Genomic DNA, 14,800 nt, shown 5'->3' on the forward strand with positions numbered 1-14,800 from the left:
TCTTCACCTGTGAAAGGAGGCAACGTCCCTCCCTTCCCTTCTTGGGGGTCTATGATGTGGTTGGCAAGAGTTTTCTGGTGGAACACTGGAGGGGCAAAGGACATGCCCTGGGGCACTCCTGGTCCTTAGCCCAAGCGAGGAAAGAAGGACGATTAGAAGACAAAACACGAAGGTTTTTTAAAGAAGGATGCACTGCTACCTATAAATAGCCTTAATCAAATGCTGATTCTACTTATATCCCTGGAACCTGTAACAATTGACAATGCACTTTAAAAGCACTTAATCCAAAAAAAAGTTCTGGAGATGGATGGTGGTGATGGTTGTATAACAATGTGAGTGTATTTAATGCCAATGAACTGTACACTTAAAAATGGTTAAAATGGTCAATTTTATGTTATGTATAGTTTATGACAATAAAAAAGCACTTAATCCTATTTAAAAACCAAATTCACATTCTTAAAATTTTTTAAAATCTCCCTTTAAAAATCCATGAGGGAAAAAAAAAAAAAAAAAAAATCCATGAGGGGAGGGACTTCCCTAGTGGCGCAGTGGTTAAGAATCCACCTGCCAATGCAGGGGACATGGGTTCAATCCCTGGTCCGGGAACATCCCACATGCCACGAAACAATTAAGCCCGTGCGCCACAACTACTGAGCCTGCGCTCTAGAGCCCGCGAGCCACAACTACTGAGCCCGCGTGCCACAACTACTGAGCCCGCATGCCACAACTACTGAAGCCCACGCACCTAGAGCCCGTGCTCCGCAATAAGAGAAGCTACCGCAATGAGAAGCCCGCACACCGCAACTAGAGAAAGCCAGCACACAACAACGAAGACCCAAAGCAGCCAAAACAAAAACAAAAAACAAAAAAAAACCATGAGGAGAAATGATTTTTATTTTCTTCCTTATACTTTTTAATACTTTCCAACATTTTACACATATAATTTCTAGCATCAGGAAAAACCGCTATTTATTAAAAGTCTAAGCTGTACCAATATACCAGGAAAGGGACTGTCCATGTCTCAGAAGCTTTTCTCACTGTTCATTCTGCAGTGATGGATCCGGACCTCCACTCTCCCATTACCATGATTCCATCCACTGTCCACTGCATTCTGTCACCAAACCCTCCCCTTGGCATCCTAAGCTATTATTCCCATTACAAATTAGCTTTAGCCTTGGTTTTCTTCTCACCCACCTTTCCAAGACCCCTTACTCAAAGAGGACCCTTTCTTTCTGTGTGCCATGCAGTCAAAAGCAGGACGTGGCCACTGGGTCAGTGTTTGCACAAGGTGTGCGAAGCCATTACACATCGTCTTCAACAACTTAGGAAGTGTTTCCAGATGAGGTGTACTTAGTAATCATGAAAAATTGCCCAGTCTTAACTTTTTAAAACTTTTATAAGAATCTCCAAGACTGCCTGTTTCCCTACCAGCATGGTGATGGGTTTTCCCAAAACGGACCCCAAGTGCAATTTGTTACTGACCTGATAAGAAATGTGGTGCAACAAAAGTGAGGCTGCAGCCCCCTCCTTCAGGGTAAACACCGACTCAGTCAGATTTCTAATCATTAGAGGCCTTTTACTATTCCCACAAGCTGCCGGCATTCTAACTAGCACTCCTTGGCCCAATCAGAACAACGCTTTTATGTAACCAGATGTAACCATTCTGTGCGTGTTGTGCATAAAGTGTGGGTCGTGTCGGCCACTCCTGCTGCTAAGTCACGGCACAGTCTAACCTCAGCCTGGCTTCAAGTCAAATGCTTTATTGTGTTTCACGGGCTGCCACTAAATCATGAGTTGAGGCAGTTTGGAGCCAGAATGTCACCAGTATTTATTACTTGCTTTTAGCATGAATCTCCTGTACTTGCTTCCCTGGGGGTAGCATTCCTTTGTGAAACTCTAGCTCAATGCAAGAAGCTAAATCTCACTTCTAGTTCAGCCCTTAAAAGTCAGTTTCCGGAGGGACGAGCAAAACGCACAAGGAGACCTGACGACCTGGGTGAGGCTATGGTGGGAACAAAGGGTCCTCAGGCACCTGGCACAGGTGTCTCCTGCGTGTCCCCTTTCCTGGCCCTGCCTGTCTCCAGGCCACAGCCTCCCCTCCATCTTCACACCCCTCAGTCACAAACCCGCTCAAAGCCAGGGTCCTTGCCTCAGGTGTCGGATATACACGGCTGTGAAGGCCAAAGCCAGCCTTTCCCCACCCTGAGTGGTCCTTGAGCAGGACCGTTAGCTTTGCTCACACCAGGTGGGGTGGGTTTGGAGGACTGGGTGAGACACTTTCTCTGGTACATAAAAACCAGCCACCCTGAAGTTACCAAGGTGAGCATCACAGGCTGAGAGACGAAATACATAAGCCAAGGACCACCTCAGGCTCAGAGCTACTCTCTCCCAGAACACAACACAAGCAAACACCTGAGACCCTTGATTGAAACAGGGTCAATTACCTGTGAATCAACTCTTCCTCCTATAAAACTAAAACTTACTTTTGAAATATTTCCTCTTTGAAATATGACACAGAAAAGAACAAGATGTATCCTCACTACATACTTATAACAGACCCAAGCAGCAACTTTGACATAATCTTTATTTCTATATGATCTAAATATCAACCATGAAATTCTGAAACTTTGGAGGAAAAAAAAAAGCTAGGAAAAGTGTGGCACTCTCAACAAAATTTACTCATTATTTATTCAGCGAATATTTATTAATCCTCTACTACGCTCCAAGCACCGTGGCAATTAGTTCTCTCATTTTATTGATTAAAAAAACCAAGGCCCAGTGCAGTTCAGTGGATAACCAGCTGATTTGGGGTAGCATGGCTGGGGCAGAACTCAAATTGACAAGGCTTTTTGCACTCACCCTGAGCTGTTTACAACCTATGAAGTCAATTAACCTTAAGACAGGCCTTAAAAAAGATCAGGTGCTTCTGTGGGATGGGCTGCCTCTTTATGGCATCATCAAGCTAAGTGATTGAGCCCAGTGCCTTGGCAAATATAGGCACCTGAGAAGTATTTGTTGAGTGATTAACTACAAAGAAGCAGAAGGAAAACGCTGAAGCTGGAAACTTGAAGACCCAGCAATCTTGCAGTTTGGCACTTTGGTTTGGAACAGGCAAATCGTGTTCCAAAGTGACTGCAACTGTCTGCAAAGTGCATGAACTGCCAGCTCTCCATTTTTCTAAGATGTCAGTGTTCCTTACTTTGGGATTTCAAAAGGTTTGCAACCACTGAGGTCTAGAACTTTGTTCTGAAATACTTTTAGTGTTCTCTCCTACACGGTGAAAAACAGTGAGCACAATGTGGGCAGATTCCAAAGCCAAGCTCATGGGAGAAACCCCAGTCATGCAAGGGTGGACCATGCCCCTCTTCAGGAGGAATCCCTCCCAGGTGCCACAGGCAGACATGTTGCAAGGAAGCTCAAGACAGGGTAGGTGCACAAAATAATTGCTGACCTCTTTTTCTCCCTCTGATCTTCCAGGGTTCTTCCTAGCCTTGCTTCTCTGGTTTTTCTTATTTTTCTCTTCCTTCATGCCTTTTACCATGGCCACGGGGTCCTGGACTATTTCTGAGGTGGGGGCCGTGTGATTGCTCATTGACCAATCAGAGATGGCCTTAGAGCTCCAATGAGAGTTGACAGGGTTGGCAGGAGGCAAGAGGGAACTTGCCCCTGGAGTTGCATATTCTAAAGAACTGGTTTCCACAGGTTCAAATTCATAATAATCCCACTCCAGGGCACTGGAGGTCATTCTTCAACTAATTCTCAGTCTTTACCATGACATAAAGCACAGTATCTGTAGAACACGAAGTTAGGAGTAAATTCTTCATAACATTAAACTTCTCTATTGCTACCCATCACCCAAGACAGGTAACTTCTGAAATGATTTTTTTCCAATACTTAATCTCCCACCAGCTTCTTTAAAGAACACTCAAAGAGTTTTCTTCCTTGAATTCCTACATGAGTTTCAAGGCTGATCAACAAGCACAGTAAATGTATAGAAGACACACATGAACCATATTCTGGCAAATGCATTACTTCAGAACTAGTAGAGATCAATTCTACCTGCTCCATTCCCAGCTGTTTCTACACTGTTTTGTTGTTGTTGTTTGTTTTGTTTTGTTTTAAGCTACCTGGGAGAAGCAATGTATGCATCGTCTAGAGCAAGGGAAAGATAAAAAAAAAAAAAAAAAAAAAAGATTTCAATAAGTGAAAGAGTTCCTCTCTAAAAGTAGAGCTGGCTTTCCTTCTGCTGCTATGTCCCCCTTTGGCTGCCCTGGCTCCTGACTATTTTACTTCCTATCTTGCCTGATATAAACAGCAGTAGTAGTTCTAGAAAGTCAGCATGGCTTTTGCTTCAGGAGAACACAGTGATACTTGCAGCTCAGGACCTGAGACAGGAGTGTTGGGTCAGGATGTGTTAGCATGTCTGGTACTGCAGCCTTGCCACCGTGGCAAGCAAGGGCTTCAACTATGCAGAGAAAACCAGATGCAGTCTGACATATTTGCACCAAGCACTGAATGCCCTGTGTTTCCTGTGGTCAGAATCTCTTCTCTCTCCCTGTATTTTTGCTCCTGTCATGTAAGGATAAGATATAATCAGGTATGTTATGATGGCTACAGTGCAAGGAAAGAAAAAAGTATTGTGACCCAAGGTAGAAATCAACAGCTTAAAGCTAGATCAGCATCTTTTGAAAATAATATCCTTGATGACTCAATAGGTTCCAAATATAACCAGAAATTTATGAATGACACTGACAGCCTTCTGCCCGTGTATATTACATATTTGGTTATTTCTTTGTGAATGCTGTTCTTCTCAACTTGTGTGTTTGCCAAGTTTTAGGACATTACACAGAGACTCAAAGAAAACTCGAAACACTTTGGTAACCCACACCCTAGCCCACCTGAGGGTCTGAAATCTGATAACGTTCTGTAACCACAGAGATTACAGGTGAATCTGGAAGTGGTTTATAAATACTAACTCTCCAAGATTCTGTGTTCCTCACAAAAGTCCTTACTCCTTTGAGTCCTACTATACAAATTAGAATTAGAATTGAAAGTTTCTGAAAATAGCTTCCAATCAGATTATCATTAGGATATTTTCCTAATAGCTCACTGGACGGCAATTTACATAATCTTTTCTACATCCCCTTCTTAGAGAGTTCACCCCCTTCAAAGACCCAAGAGGGCCACCCTATGCACTAGGTGACCCCATGCCAGCCACTGCTGATTTACTCAGGAATGGATTCTTGACTCCAAAAGAGCCAACTGGAATCTCTTTCTAGATCATTTGACTAAAGAAACTCAGAGACTGAGTTTCAATTATGGCAGAGCACCAGAGTGAACTCTTTCTGGAGGCCTCCTTTTTCTCAGATTCCGTGAGATCAGTGTGCTGTTGTTTCTTTAAATAGGTCCTTTTTAACTGAATGTATACAGAGTAAGAGAAATCAAGGCGAGAAAATAAAAAAATTAAGTTTTTAAGCCTCACCTTTTCTCCAGTTATAAGTTTGGTCAATGACACATTTCCAGCAAGCCTTGCCCATAACTCGTGCGTGTGTGTGTGTGTGTGTGTGTGGTGTGCTCCTTCAAACTGAGAAAGGACACAGACAAAATGCTCTTCGAGGCTCTGCAATTGAATAATACTAGACAGGAAATACTACTACTAGATAGGAACCATGATGGGAAAACCAGCTCACACTCCCAAACTCAACCTTGCTACTGAGAATGGGTCCCACAGCAGACCTTCAAGAGGAAGTTCTTCCCACCAAGATGAAGCTACAAAGTGCTGGAGAGCATCTCCTACTGCCCCCTCCCTCCCCTCATAGCTAGTTACATGTTGTGGGATTCTAGGCAGACAAGCCCCCTCGACAACCATGCCCCGATAGAATGATGGCTTCTACTCACATCGTCCTGGACATCAAGGTCACAGCCAGCCTTCAGCAAGATCTGGACCACAGAAAGATGGCCCTTATTGGCAGCAAGATGCAGGGGCGTCCGGCCATGCTGTTAATGCAGAGCAAACACTGATTTCAGAACAAGACGTCACGCGCTCTCCCCTGGGGGCGGGGAGCCTAGAGCAAGGTTTGCACAGTGGCGCTCCCCGCCACCCCCGCCCCACCCCGTTCACTTTGGCAGGAGATCCTTATGGATTCATCCGGAATTCAAGTTTGTCTTGGTTAACCTTGGCTATTGGCACTGTGATCAAGGAACAAAATATGCTCAAAATGTGAAGATTTCCCTTAGTGCATAATTTCTACTCCCCACTCATCCAACCAGCAAGTAGGAAAGTGAGGGCTTTCAAGTTCTCTCTTATTTCCCCACTGGTTTGATAGTCGGGGATGGTGAAGTGGCCACAGTGAATCTGATGGGGTAAGAGATGGGAGAGCAGCAAAGAGTCAAGCTAATCAGCCCTGGAGAAGTCTAGTTAGTAATTCCTCAAAACTGAAACTGATGGACAAACCATTAGAACACATTCTCCCCTCTTTAGAAACAAATTTTAAAATTACAAAGTATTTCAGCCATTCAAAAATATGAATATTTTAAAGTGTACACACCCACCAATCACTTTAAGAAAAAATTAGAGAAACCGTAGCCATTCCTCGTGAACCCCTCCCAGATCTCATTTCCCCTCAACCCCGAGGTAACTGCTCAATTTGGGATTTGTCATTCCTGTGCCTTTTATTACACTTTACTACATGTTTGTTGCCACGCACAATAGATGAACATCGTTTTGCTTGTCTTCAAACCTTACATAAATGGTATTAAACTGTACAATGCCGTTTGGCAATTTGGGGGGGTCCAACATTATATTTTTGAGTTTTTAAAAAATACTGTCACATCATTCACTCATTCTCCCACTGATGGGTTCCAGGTTGTTCCCAGTGGCTGGCAGAACACACGTGTATGCACATCTCCGGTGCACCTGAGCGGGCTTCTCAGCCCTGCTGGTGGGTCATAGAGATGACCGTTCCCTGCAAGCGGGCTCCTGAGCTGTGACACTGAGGGTCACACTCAGAATAATCCTCTTCAGTGTAAATCAGTTTCCATCTAGAGAACTGACCTTGCCACACGCCTAATTCTCCAACTTTTAGAAGGAGCCATTATGTTGCCTTTGCCTTCTCCCTCAAGTTCACCGTGAAGAAACGTTCCCACCCCAGCTCCAAACAGCATTTAACCATGCACGGCCCCCACCTGTGCTGAAACACTCCCAGAGGAATAAGGGTCTCACACAGCCTGAGTCCTTTCTCGCATCTTGATAAAACTTCCCAAAGGCCTTTATTGATATTCTAGCAGGATAAACCCATTTATGATCTCGATCAAGTGCCAGTTTGCCGTGGGTAACTAGCCTTGCAGGAAAACAGAGAGAGCAGACAATAAAGGATCTTAATTTCAACCCGTGAAATGCAATCAAAGCATCAGAATGATTCTGGAAAGAAAGAGGTCAGAGCTCACTTTAAAATTAGAATTCTTAATTAAGAACAAAGTTTGCCCTAAGAAAGTGGGCTATAAAAAGCCTTCAAAAAAAGGTAACGTCTGAGATGAGATGAAAGCGTGACCTGCCTTGGCCGGCAACTGTGCTCAGTGCGGGCCGCTTAACCTTAACTCCGACAAAATGTCCACAGCTGATGAGATGGAGCCAATAGCCTGGTGCCCCTTGCTGGGCCTGGCCCCGGGCTCCACCTGTCCTGCGTCCTTGTCCAGGTCATCGGATCAGTGACCTTCACAAGGCTTCTAGAGCATCCTGAAACAAGGGGAAGCCCATTGCATCTGTGAGGAGAAAGACGTGTGTGCCGTGAGGAAGGCCGACAGGATGGCGGGACACAAGAGCTTCTGAGCGTCTGGAAAGTGCAGACCGTGAGGGGAGGAGCTGCCCCGAGAGAGGCTGGGAAGGAGGCCACAGGCCGAGGAGTGGCTGGTGCCACAGGTCAGGGGAGCCCCAAGGAACATCCCTGTCGGCAACCAGATATTACAGTGTGGAAGCTGAGGCCCAGGGAGGCAAAAGGGTCTGCTCAAGTGAACACCAAAAAATCAGAAGATCCAGAGAAGGAAACACCGACGTGGTTCAAACCAGGTCACGTGTGGAGGGCACTTCAGAAACTATAGATTACTAACAAGGTGGCCCGGGACTGGAGGTGCCTTCCTCACCCAAGGTCAGCAGAGTGCCTTCTGTGGAGAAGAGCGAGGCCAGAGGCACCGGAGCCCGGCAAGCCCAGCTCAAATCCCAGCTCTGACTAGTAACACCTGTGTGATTTTGTGCAGGCCACTCTCCTAAGCCCCTTTCCTCATCTGTGAAAGAGGCACGTCTCCGCTACCCACCCCGGAGGCTTCAAACAGGGTAAGTGAGGTAACGCCCACCACCCATCACGGGTTTCCTTCCCTCCAACTGTCCCCCAGCCTCACCCCTGAAGACACCCTAACTGCTGCCTCTCCTCCCTGACACCCCTGCACCGTTGCCTCGGAGACAAGTGAGATCCTTTCAATGGCACAGACCTGGGAGAAGACTTGGATCTCGGGTCACCTGGACAGCCAGGGGGGCCCTCGCTGGAGGGTCGAGGGTCCTACCAGCCAGCTCTGCTCCACTCACCCACTGCCATTTTTGAAATACAAGGTCCCAAGTCTCCACGTCTCTCTGGAAGGGGCTTCTTTACTGAGAACACCCTTCTCCAGTTCTGCGAGAAGAAATGTTCCCGGCTGCCTTCTCCACACCCACAGCACTTCGGCTCCCCTCAGGGAACCACCAGTCCTGTTCTGAGGGCCCTTCCCACTAGGCCGTGATCTCCCCGAGGGCGGGATTGCCCCTTCCGTGAACGAGGCGGCAAGCGGACTCGGCGGTGTTGCAGGGTCAAACCAATCCCGGCGCTCCTCAACCACAGGGCAGGCCGGGCCTCCCAGGGTCACTGGAGCAAGTTCCACAGTTCCACGCTTGACCAGAGACAAGGCGGGCCCGGCGGGCTGCAGCCTCCAGGTTCGGGGACGTCTGAACCCCTCAGAGGAGGTGTAGGCATCCTGGGGGCTTCACGAGCATCTGAGCAGCTGCAACAGTGACACAGGGGCTCCTCTGAGCCGGGTCAGTGTCCCCCTTGTATGTCTGGCTCCTTTTCTGGCATCTGGTACAACTATAGCAAGTAGCAAAGGCGGTAGTAACTGGTTTCCCATTGACCCTGAAGCTGTCCACTCCTGTCCCCTGGGCTCTCCTAACACAACCCCTCACACACAACACACACCACCCACCCAGAAATGTGGTTGGTTTTCCAGAACATTCTGTAGTGAAAAGCAACAAAAGTAGAGCCATTCAGGGGAGTAGCTGCTCCCACCCAGCACACAGGGATACCCCAAGGTCATGCCTGACAAATGGAGAAGGCTGAAACCACCCTAAGTGTGTGGGGGCAAATAAAAACTGATCCTTAGAGGGGCCTCTGAATGACCTGAACTCAAGGGTACAACCGGTCTCACCTCCACGCCCCTAGGAACGGCCAGTGGAAGACATGGGAACAGGAGAAAAGAGTGTGGACCATGAATGATAAAAGAACTTTCTGAAGCACTGGTTTGTCCTAGGCCCTGCCCCAGTTCAAAGACCAGTTCAACCCAACGCCAACCAAGGCCCTGGTGAGCCCAGCAAGACCAATAGCAACAAGGATGAGAGCAAGGACCAGCAGCAGCTAACATTTATGGGACGCTTACGGCATGGTAGGCACATCTTAAGAGTTTTACAGGTATTAGCTCAATCAGTCCTCCCAACGACCCTAGGAGGTAGGCAGCGTTATTAAGCCCATTTTACAGATGAGAAAACTGCAGCATAGAGAGACAGTCACTTGTTCTATGTCACGCAGCAGGTAACTCGAGTCTGGATTCACCCCTAAGCCACCTGACCCCCGCCCGCATGCTCTGGCCCACCACACTCCCTGCTGCCTGCTTCCTGTCGGCGGAGGCACTCCCCTGGCAGAGGACTCCACTCTCAGGACGCTCCCACTGCTCCCAGATGATCACCCCTGAGGGTGCTTGCAAATTACCTGGTTTCCTCAGAATCTCCAGATGAGGAGAGAGGCTGTCCATTCTCACTGTACATCTGAATCGCCTGGGGAGGCTGGTCTGTTTGTGTGTCTGTCCACCCGTCCTGATGCCTGAGGCCTTCCTCCAGAGTTGCTGACTCAAGGCTCCGTGGGGCGCAGGCAGCAGGGGTTTTATACATCCTCCCCAGGTGATTCCGATGAGAGATGAGGAGGGGCCGGAATAATCCTCCCCAGAGCAGCCATAGGCCCTCAGGCGAAACCTGCCCAGTGGGGACCGTCCCAGCAGGAGTCATTCCTCTCGGTACATTCCTCATGATGCTTTTGTCCCCAGCTGTCAGTACAAAACACTAAAAGACTGCATCTCCTCAACCCAGAACTTCCTGTATCTTAAAAGAGTATATAAACAATCCAATGACATTACTAAAAATTCGGAAAATGAAAGCAAATCATCTGTGATTCTACCACCCCATACAAGGATTATCGTTTTTACCCCATCTTTTCCACTGCATCTTTTCTACTGGTGCTTTTGCAGTTACATTCACAGGTCACATGAAACTGGCTTGCTTGTGCATTAATATTATGCCTTAAACCAGTGGTCCTCAAACTTTATTGGGCAGCAGAGGCTTGTTAAAGACAGCTATCTGGGCCCCCTTCCAGGGTTTCTGATTTTGTAGGTCTGGGGTGGAGGCTGAGAATTTGCATTTCTAACAAGTTCCCAGGAGAAGCAGATGCTGCTAGTATAGAATCACATTTTGAGAGCCACTAACATAAACCACCGGTTTTCAACGCTGTTCCACATTAGAGTCACCTGAAAATATTTTTAAGATCTCAAATTTCACCCCCAGATTCCATCAGCCTAGGGTGGGGTCTTGGCGTGGGTGTTTTTTAAGTTCCAGGTGATTCTAATGTGCAGCCGGAGGTTATGAATCCCTCGTTGCATGCTTTAAAGGTGCTGGTCCCTCCAACCTGCCCTGGGGTCAGGACGGGCCACCTGAGAACCGCGAGGGGAGAGGGTGCAAGACCCTGCAGGGAGCACATTTCCCTGATCCAACCAGGGACAGGAAGAGGCTTAGAGCCCACTCACTTCCAGGGAACTGAATGGCAAAGGGCCTTGAGACGTAGCCAGGCAACAACTACAAAAGAGTGGCCTCACTGTCAACAGCTCTGGGCTCCGGTCTGGGTGCTGCTTTGTTCTGGCATGTTGAGCCCTGCGGGTCCTGATTTCCAGCAGAACTGCTGCATGGTAACATCAGAGTGACTCCCGTTCCAGCAGGTGACCCGTAAATTACACTCTCAGGTGATCATAAAGGGCGTTCAGAATGAAAAGTCCCTGCTACTCGTTTGGAAGAGCCTAACTCCCAGCTGGAGGGGGTGGGGCTCGGTCAGGGAATATTCCGGGAGAAGAATTCCTGTTCAGATAAAGATCTCCCACCAACAAGGGAGCCCAGTCAAAGGTAACCAGCTCAGAATACACCTTGAAAGGAAGTGGAGGTGTTTTGTTCCTCCCTGTGTTCAGATGTGGTACTTAATCCTTCTCACCAGACACTCCAGGCCTACTGAGGCATTTACACTGGAGACACCTCCCTCGGAGGGGCGGAGCCCCAGGGAGGCGGAACAGGGGTAATTTGAGAACCACAAGCCACAAAACAAGCCTGGAAAGACTCTCTTTTCATGCAGACTCCATGGTACCCGGGAGTCCTGGCCTGTGACCCTGGTCACTCATTACTCCAGTCAGGACCTGGAAGCTGGGTCACAGCTCCTTTCTCCTGCTTAGGTATCTCAGATCCTCCTTACTAAAGGGCAGGCCTTTCACACTGACAACACTTGCCCCATGAACACCTGCCCCATGGGTGCTGAGCCCTGACTCCTCGAGGAAGCTGCCTGGTCTGACAGAGTAGACCTGAGAAGTGAGAAGAAAGGGTGCTTACCCATTCCTGGAACAAAATGATATGCTTTTGCTCAAGCTCACACAGACACATGGGGCAAAAGGAGGCTAAAGGAATTGAGACTCGTTAGCTCAAAGAAATAAAACAAAGGAACCATCTTAACTGGGTGTTGTTACAAGGAGGGCAGTTGCAGAGATGTGACCCACATGAAGGGAAACAGTTTAACAAGAAGAATTTAGGTATAACCTAAATTAGTGTAATAATTTCAAAATGACAACACTTCCTTTCCTCAGATCATGAGAAATACAATAGGTCAGGGTCATGTAGTCTTTTTTGAGGCGAGTAAAGTCTGTCTGTATTACCTGCAGCATTAAGGAAATAGGAAAGAGAGAGATAGGAAGCAAGAAAGTTGTAACATTAGTAAAGTGGGAGTGGCACATATTTTAGAAACAATATAATATTTGGATTGAAAAGGGTCTTTGAGAATTTAATTTGGAGAGGATAAGTAAGGCTAGCAGAGGGTCTGATTTTCAAGAGCTCAAGTTTTATTTGTGGCAGAATAAATAACAGCTGGAATCCTGGCCACTTGGCCCCTTGTTCCAGTTTTAAATTGTATTACAAGGCTCCCCACAAACTTTCTTAGGTGTCCCCAAGGTCCCCTTATCATAAACAGTATTCCCAGAGCTCCAACTGCCTGGAATGGTGTAGATTTGGGTCCAAAACTTCAAAGTCCTTCTCAGGCTTATGATTCAATGAAAACAAAGTTATCAAGATATTCAGGGGAGAAAATGGACAAAGAAAAAGTGCCATGGATAAAAGGAAAGTGAGAAAATAAAACTTTACATTTAAAAAAAATGTATAGTTTAAAGAGACTTCAGAACTTTCTTTCCTTTTTGGAAATGTGATTTGTCTACCTGCCTACTTGGATGAGTGACACATCACATCTTAATCAGACTGTAGGTGACAAGAAACAGCGAAGGAATAAAGTCCTTGGATGACAAAAATCAGGATCCAATACAATCTCAGATTGGAAGGACAGGCTAATTTTAGCAAGACAAAATGTAATGGGGGCAGATGTAAAATTCCTGCACTGGCAGGGGTCAACGGTCCAATCATACTCGGGCAGGGCTACTGGGATTGTCCTCTAAAATAACAGTCCTTCCTTTTAAAATGGTCAGTGCCAAAAAGCTTCATAATGTTTCTCTAAGTCTTACTTTGGGGAGGGCCTAATAATCATAAATTATTGGGAGAGATGATTTTAAATGTGTATGGTTAGGAATCAATTATTCAAACATAATGGCTTCATTAATAAGAGAATTCCTTTTGAGGTGATGCAGAAACTGTTAGGGTTGGGCTTGCTTCTAGAAAGGTCCACCAACCAGAAGGACCAAAATATTTCAAGCAACTTAATTGGCTGTAAAGAATCCCATTGGTTCGGGACTTCCCTGGTGGTCCAGTGGCTAAGACTCCGCACTCCCAATGCAGGGGGCCTGGGTCTGGTGCCTGGTCGGGGAACTAGATCCCACATGCCACAACTAAAGACCCCACATGCCGCAACTAAAAGATCCCATGTGCCACAACTAAAAGATCCCACGTGCCGCAACTAAGACCTGGTGCAGCTGAATAAATTAATTAATTAATTAATTTGAAAAAAAGAATCCCATTGGTTCCTATAGTACATCTGTTCCTAAGTTAGAAGATATCAGTTAATGGCCTCCATGCTCCTTGTACATAGCTACTTAGACTACATTTTCAATACGCTGAAACATTGACAGAGCAAAGCATGGTGGTCCAATGCCTGATGAACTATGGTTGGGAGATAAGAACTGTCCTCTCTTATTTCCTGATTTTTATTGGAATCATTGCCTTTTCAGCAATTGTTAATATAATCATGTGGGGTTTTTTTCCCTTTTAATCTGTTGGTGTAATGAATTATGGAACCATCCTTGCATTCCTGGATCAAACTCTACCTGGTCACATTGTACTATTCTGATATGTGCTGTATTTTATTAAGTAAGATTATTAAGAATTTTTGTTTCTAATTCATAATTGGGATTGCTCTATAGTACTCGTATTATTTCTCTCACTCTCATTTATATTTACCTGGTTTTGGTATTAAGGTTGCACTGGTTTCATAACACAAATCCAGCTTTCCATTTTGCTCTATGCTTTACAATAGTTTAAACAACATTGGAATTGGTTTTTTGTTAAAATACAGAACAGGGCTGTGAAACCATCTGGCTCTAGCGCTTTTTTAAAGGTTGCATCTTTAATCACATTTCTAATCTTTTCTATGGTAATTAGACTATTTAAGTTTTCTGCTTCTTGGGTGAACTAAAATAAATTTTTTTATTATGGTTAAATATACATAACATAAAATTTACCATTTTAACCATTTTTTAGTTTATAATTCAGTGGCATCAAGTATATTTCCAATGTTGCGCAACCATCACCATTATTCAATTCCAGAACTTTTAATTATCCCAAACGGAAACTCTGTAGCCATTAAACAAAAATTCCCCTCTCCCCCAGCCCCTGCTAACTTCTATCCTACTTTTCTTTTCTTTCTTTTTTATTACTTTGGCCTCACCACACAGCATGTGGGATCTTAGTTCCCCGACCAGGGATCAAACCTGGGCCCTCGGCAGTGAAAGCGCAGAGTCCTAACCACTGGACTGCCAGGGAATTCCCCCCTACCCTACTTTTTATCTCTATTAATTTGCCTATTCTAGGTGCCTTATATAAGTGGAATCATACAATATTTGTCCTTTTGTGTCTCTCTTATTTCACTTAGCATAATGTTTTCAAGGTTCATCCATGTCACAGAATGTATCACAATTCTATTCCTTTTTATTTATTTATTTATTTTTAAATTTATTTATTTATTTATTTATTTTTGACTGTGTTGGG

General features: G+C 45.7%; 1 protein-coding gene across 9 annotated transcripts in view; it reads right to left on the reverse strand.

Moving 5' to 3' along the window:
* The window catches only part of ANKRD6 (ankyrin repeat domain 6), a 247,184-nt gene that overhangs the window by 88,362 nt on the left and 144,022 nt on the right, over positions 1-14,800 (reverse strand). For 6 of the 9 annotated variants that reach the window (XR_009506216.1, XR_009506217.1, XM_059941591.1 and 3 more), the window contains exons 1-2: positions 5,899-5,989; positions 3,452-3,790 (exon numbers count right to left, since the gene is read on the reverse strand). Coding sequence is in view for 7 of the 9 variants with exons in the window: in XM_059941591.1 (XP_059797574.1) it covers positions 3,452-3,745 (294 nt within the window). In the remaining 2 variants the exon portion in view is untranslated. Of the gene's footprint in view, positions 1-3,451; positions 3,791-5,898; positions 5,998-14,800 lie in introns of those variants that run through there. The other 3 variants (XM_059941589.1, XM_059941588.1, XM_059941592.1) reach the window with 1 other exon arrangement.

This window comes from Balaenoptera ricei, chromosome 12, assembly GCF_028023285.1.
Source record: "Balaenoptera ricei isolate mBalRic1 chromosome 12, mBalRic1.hap2, whole genome shotgun sequence".
NCBI classification, from domain to species: Eukaryota; Metazoa; Chordata; class Mammalia; order Artiodactyla; family Balaenopteridae; genus Balaenoptera; species Balaenoptera ricei.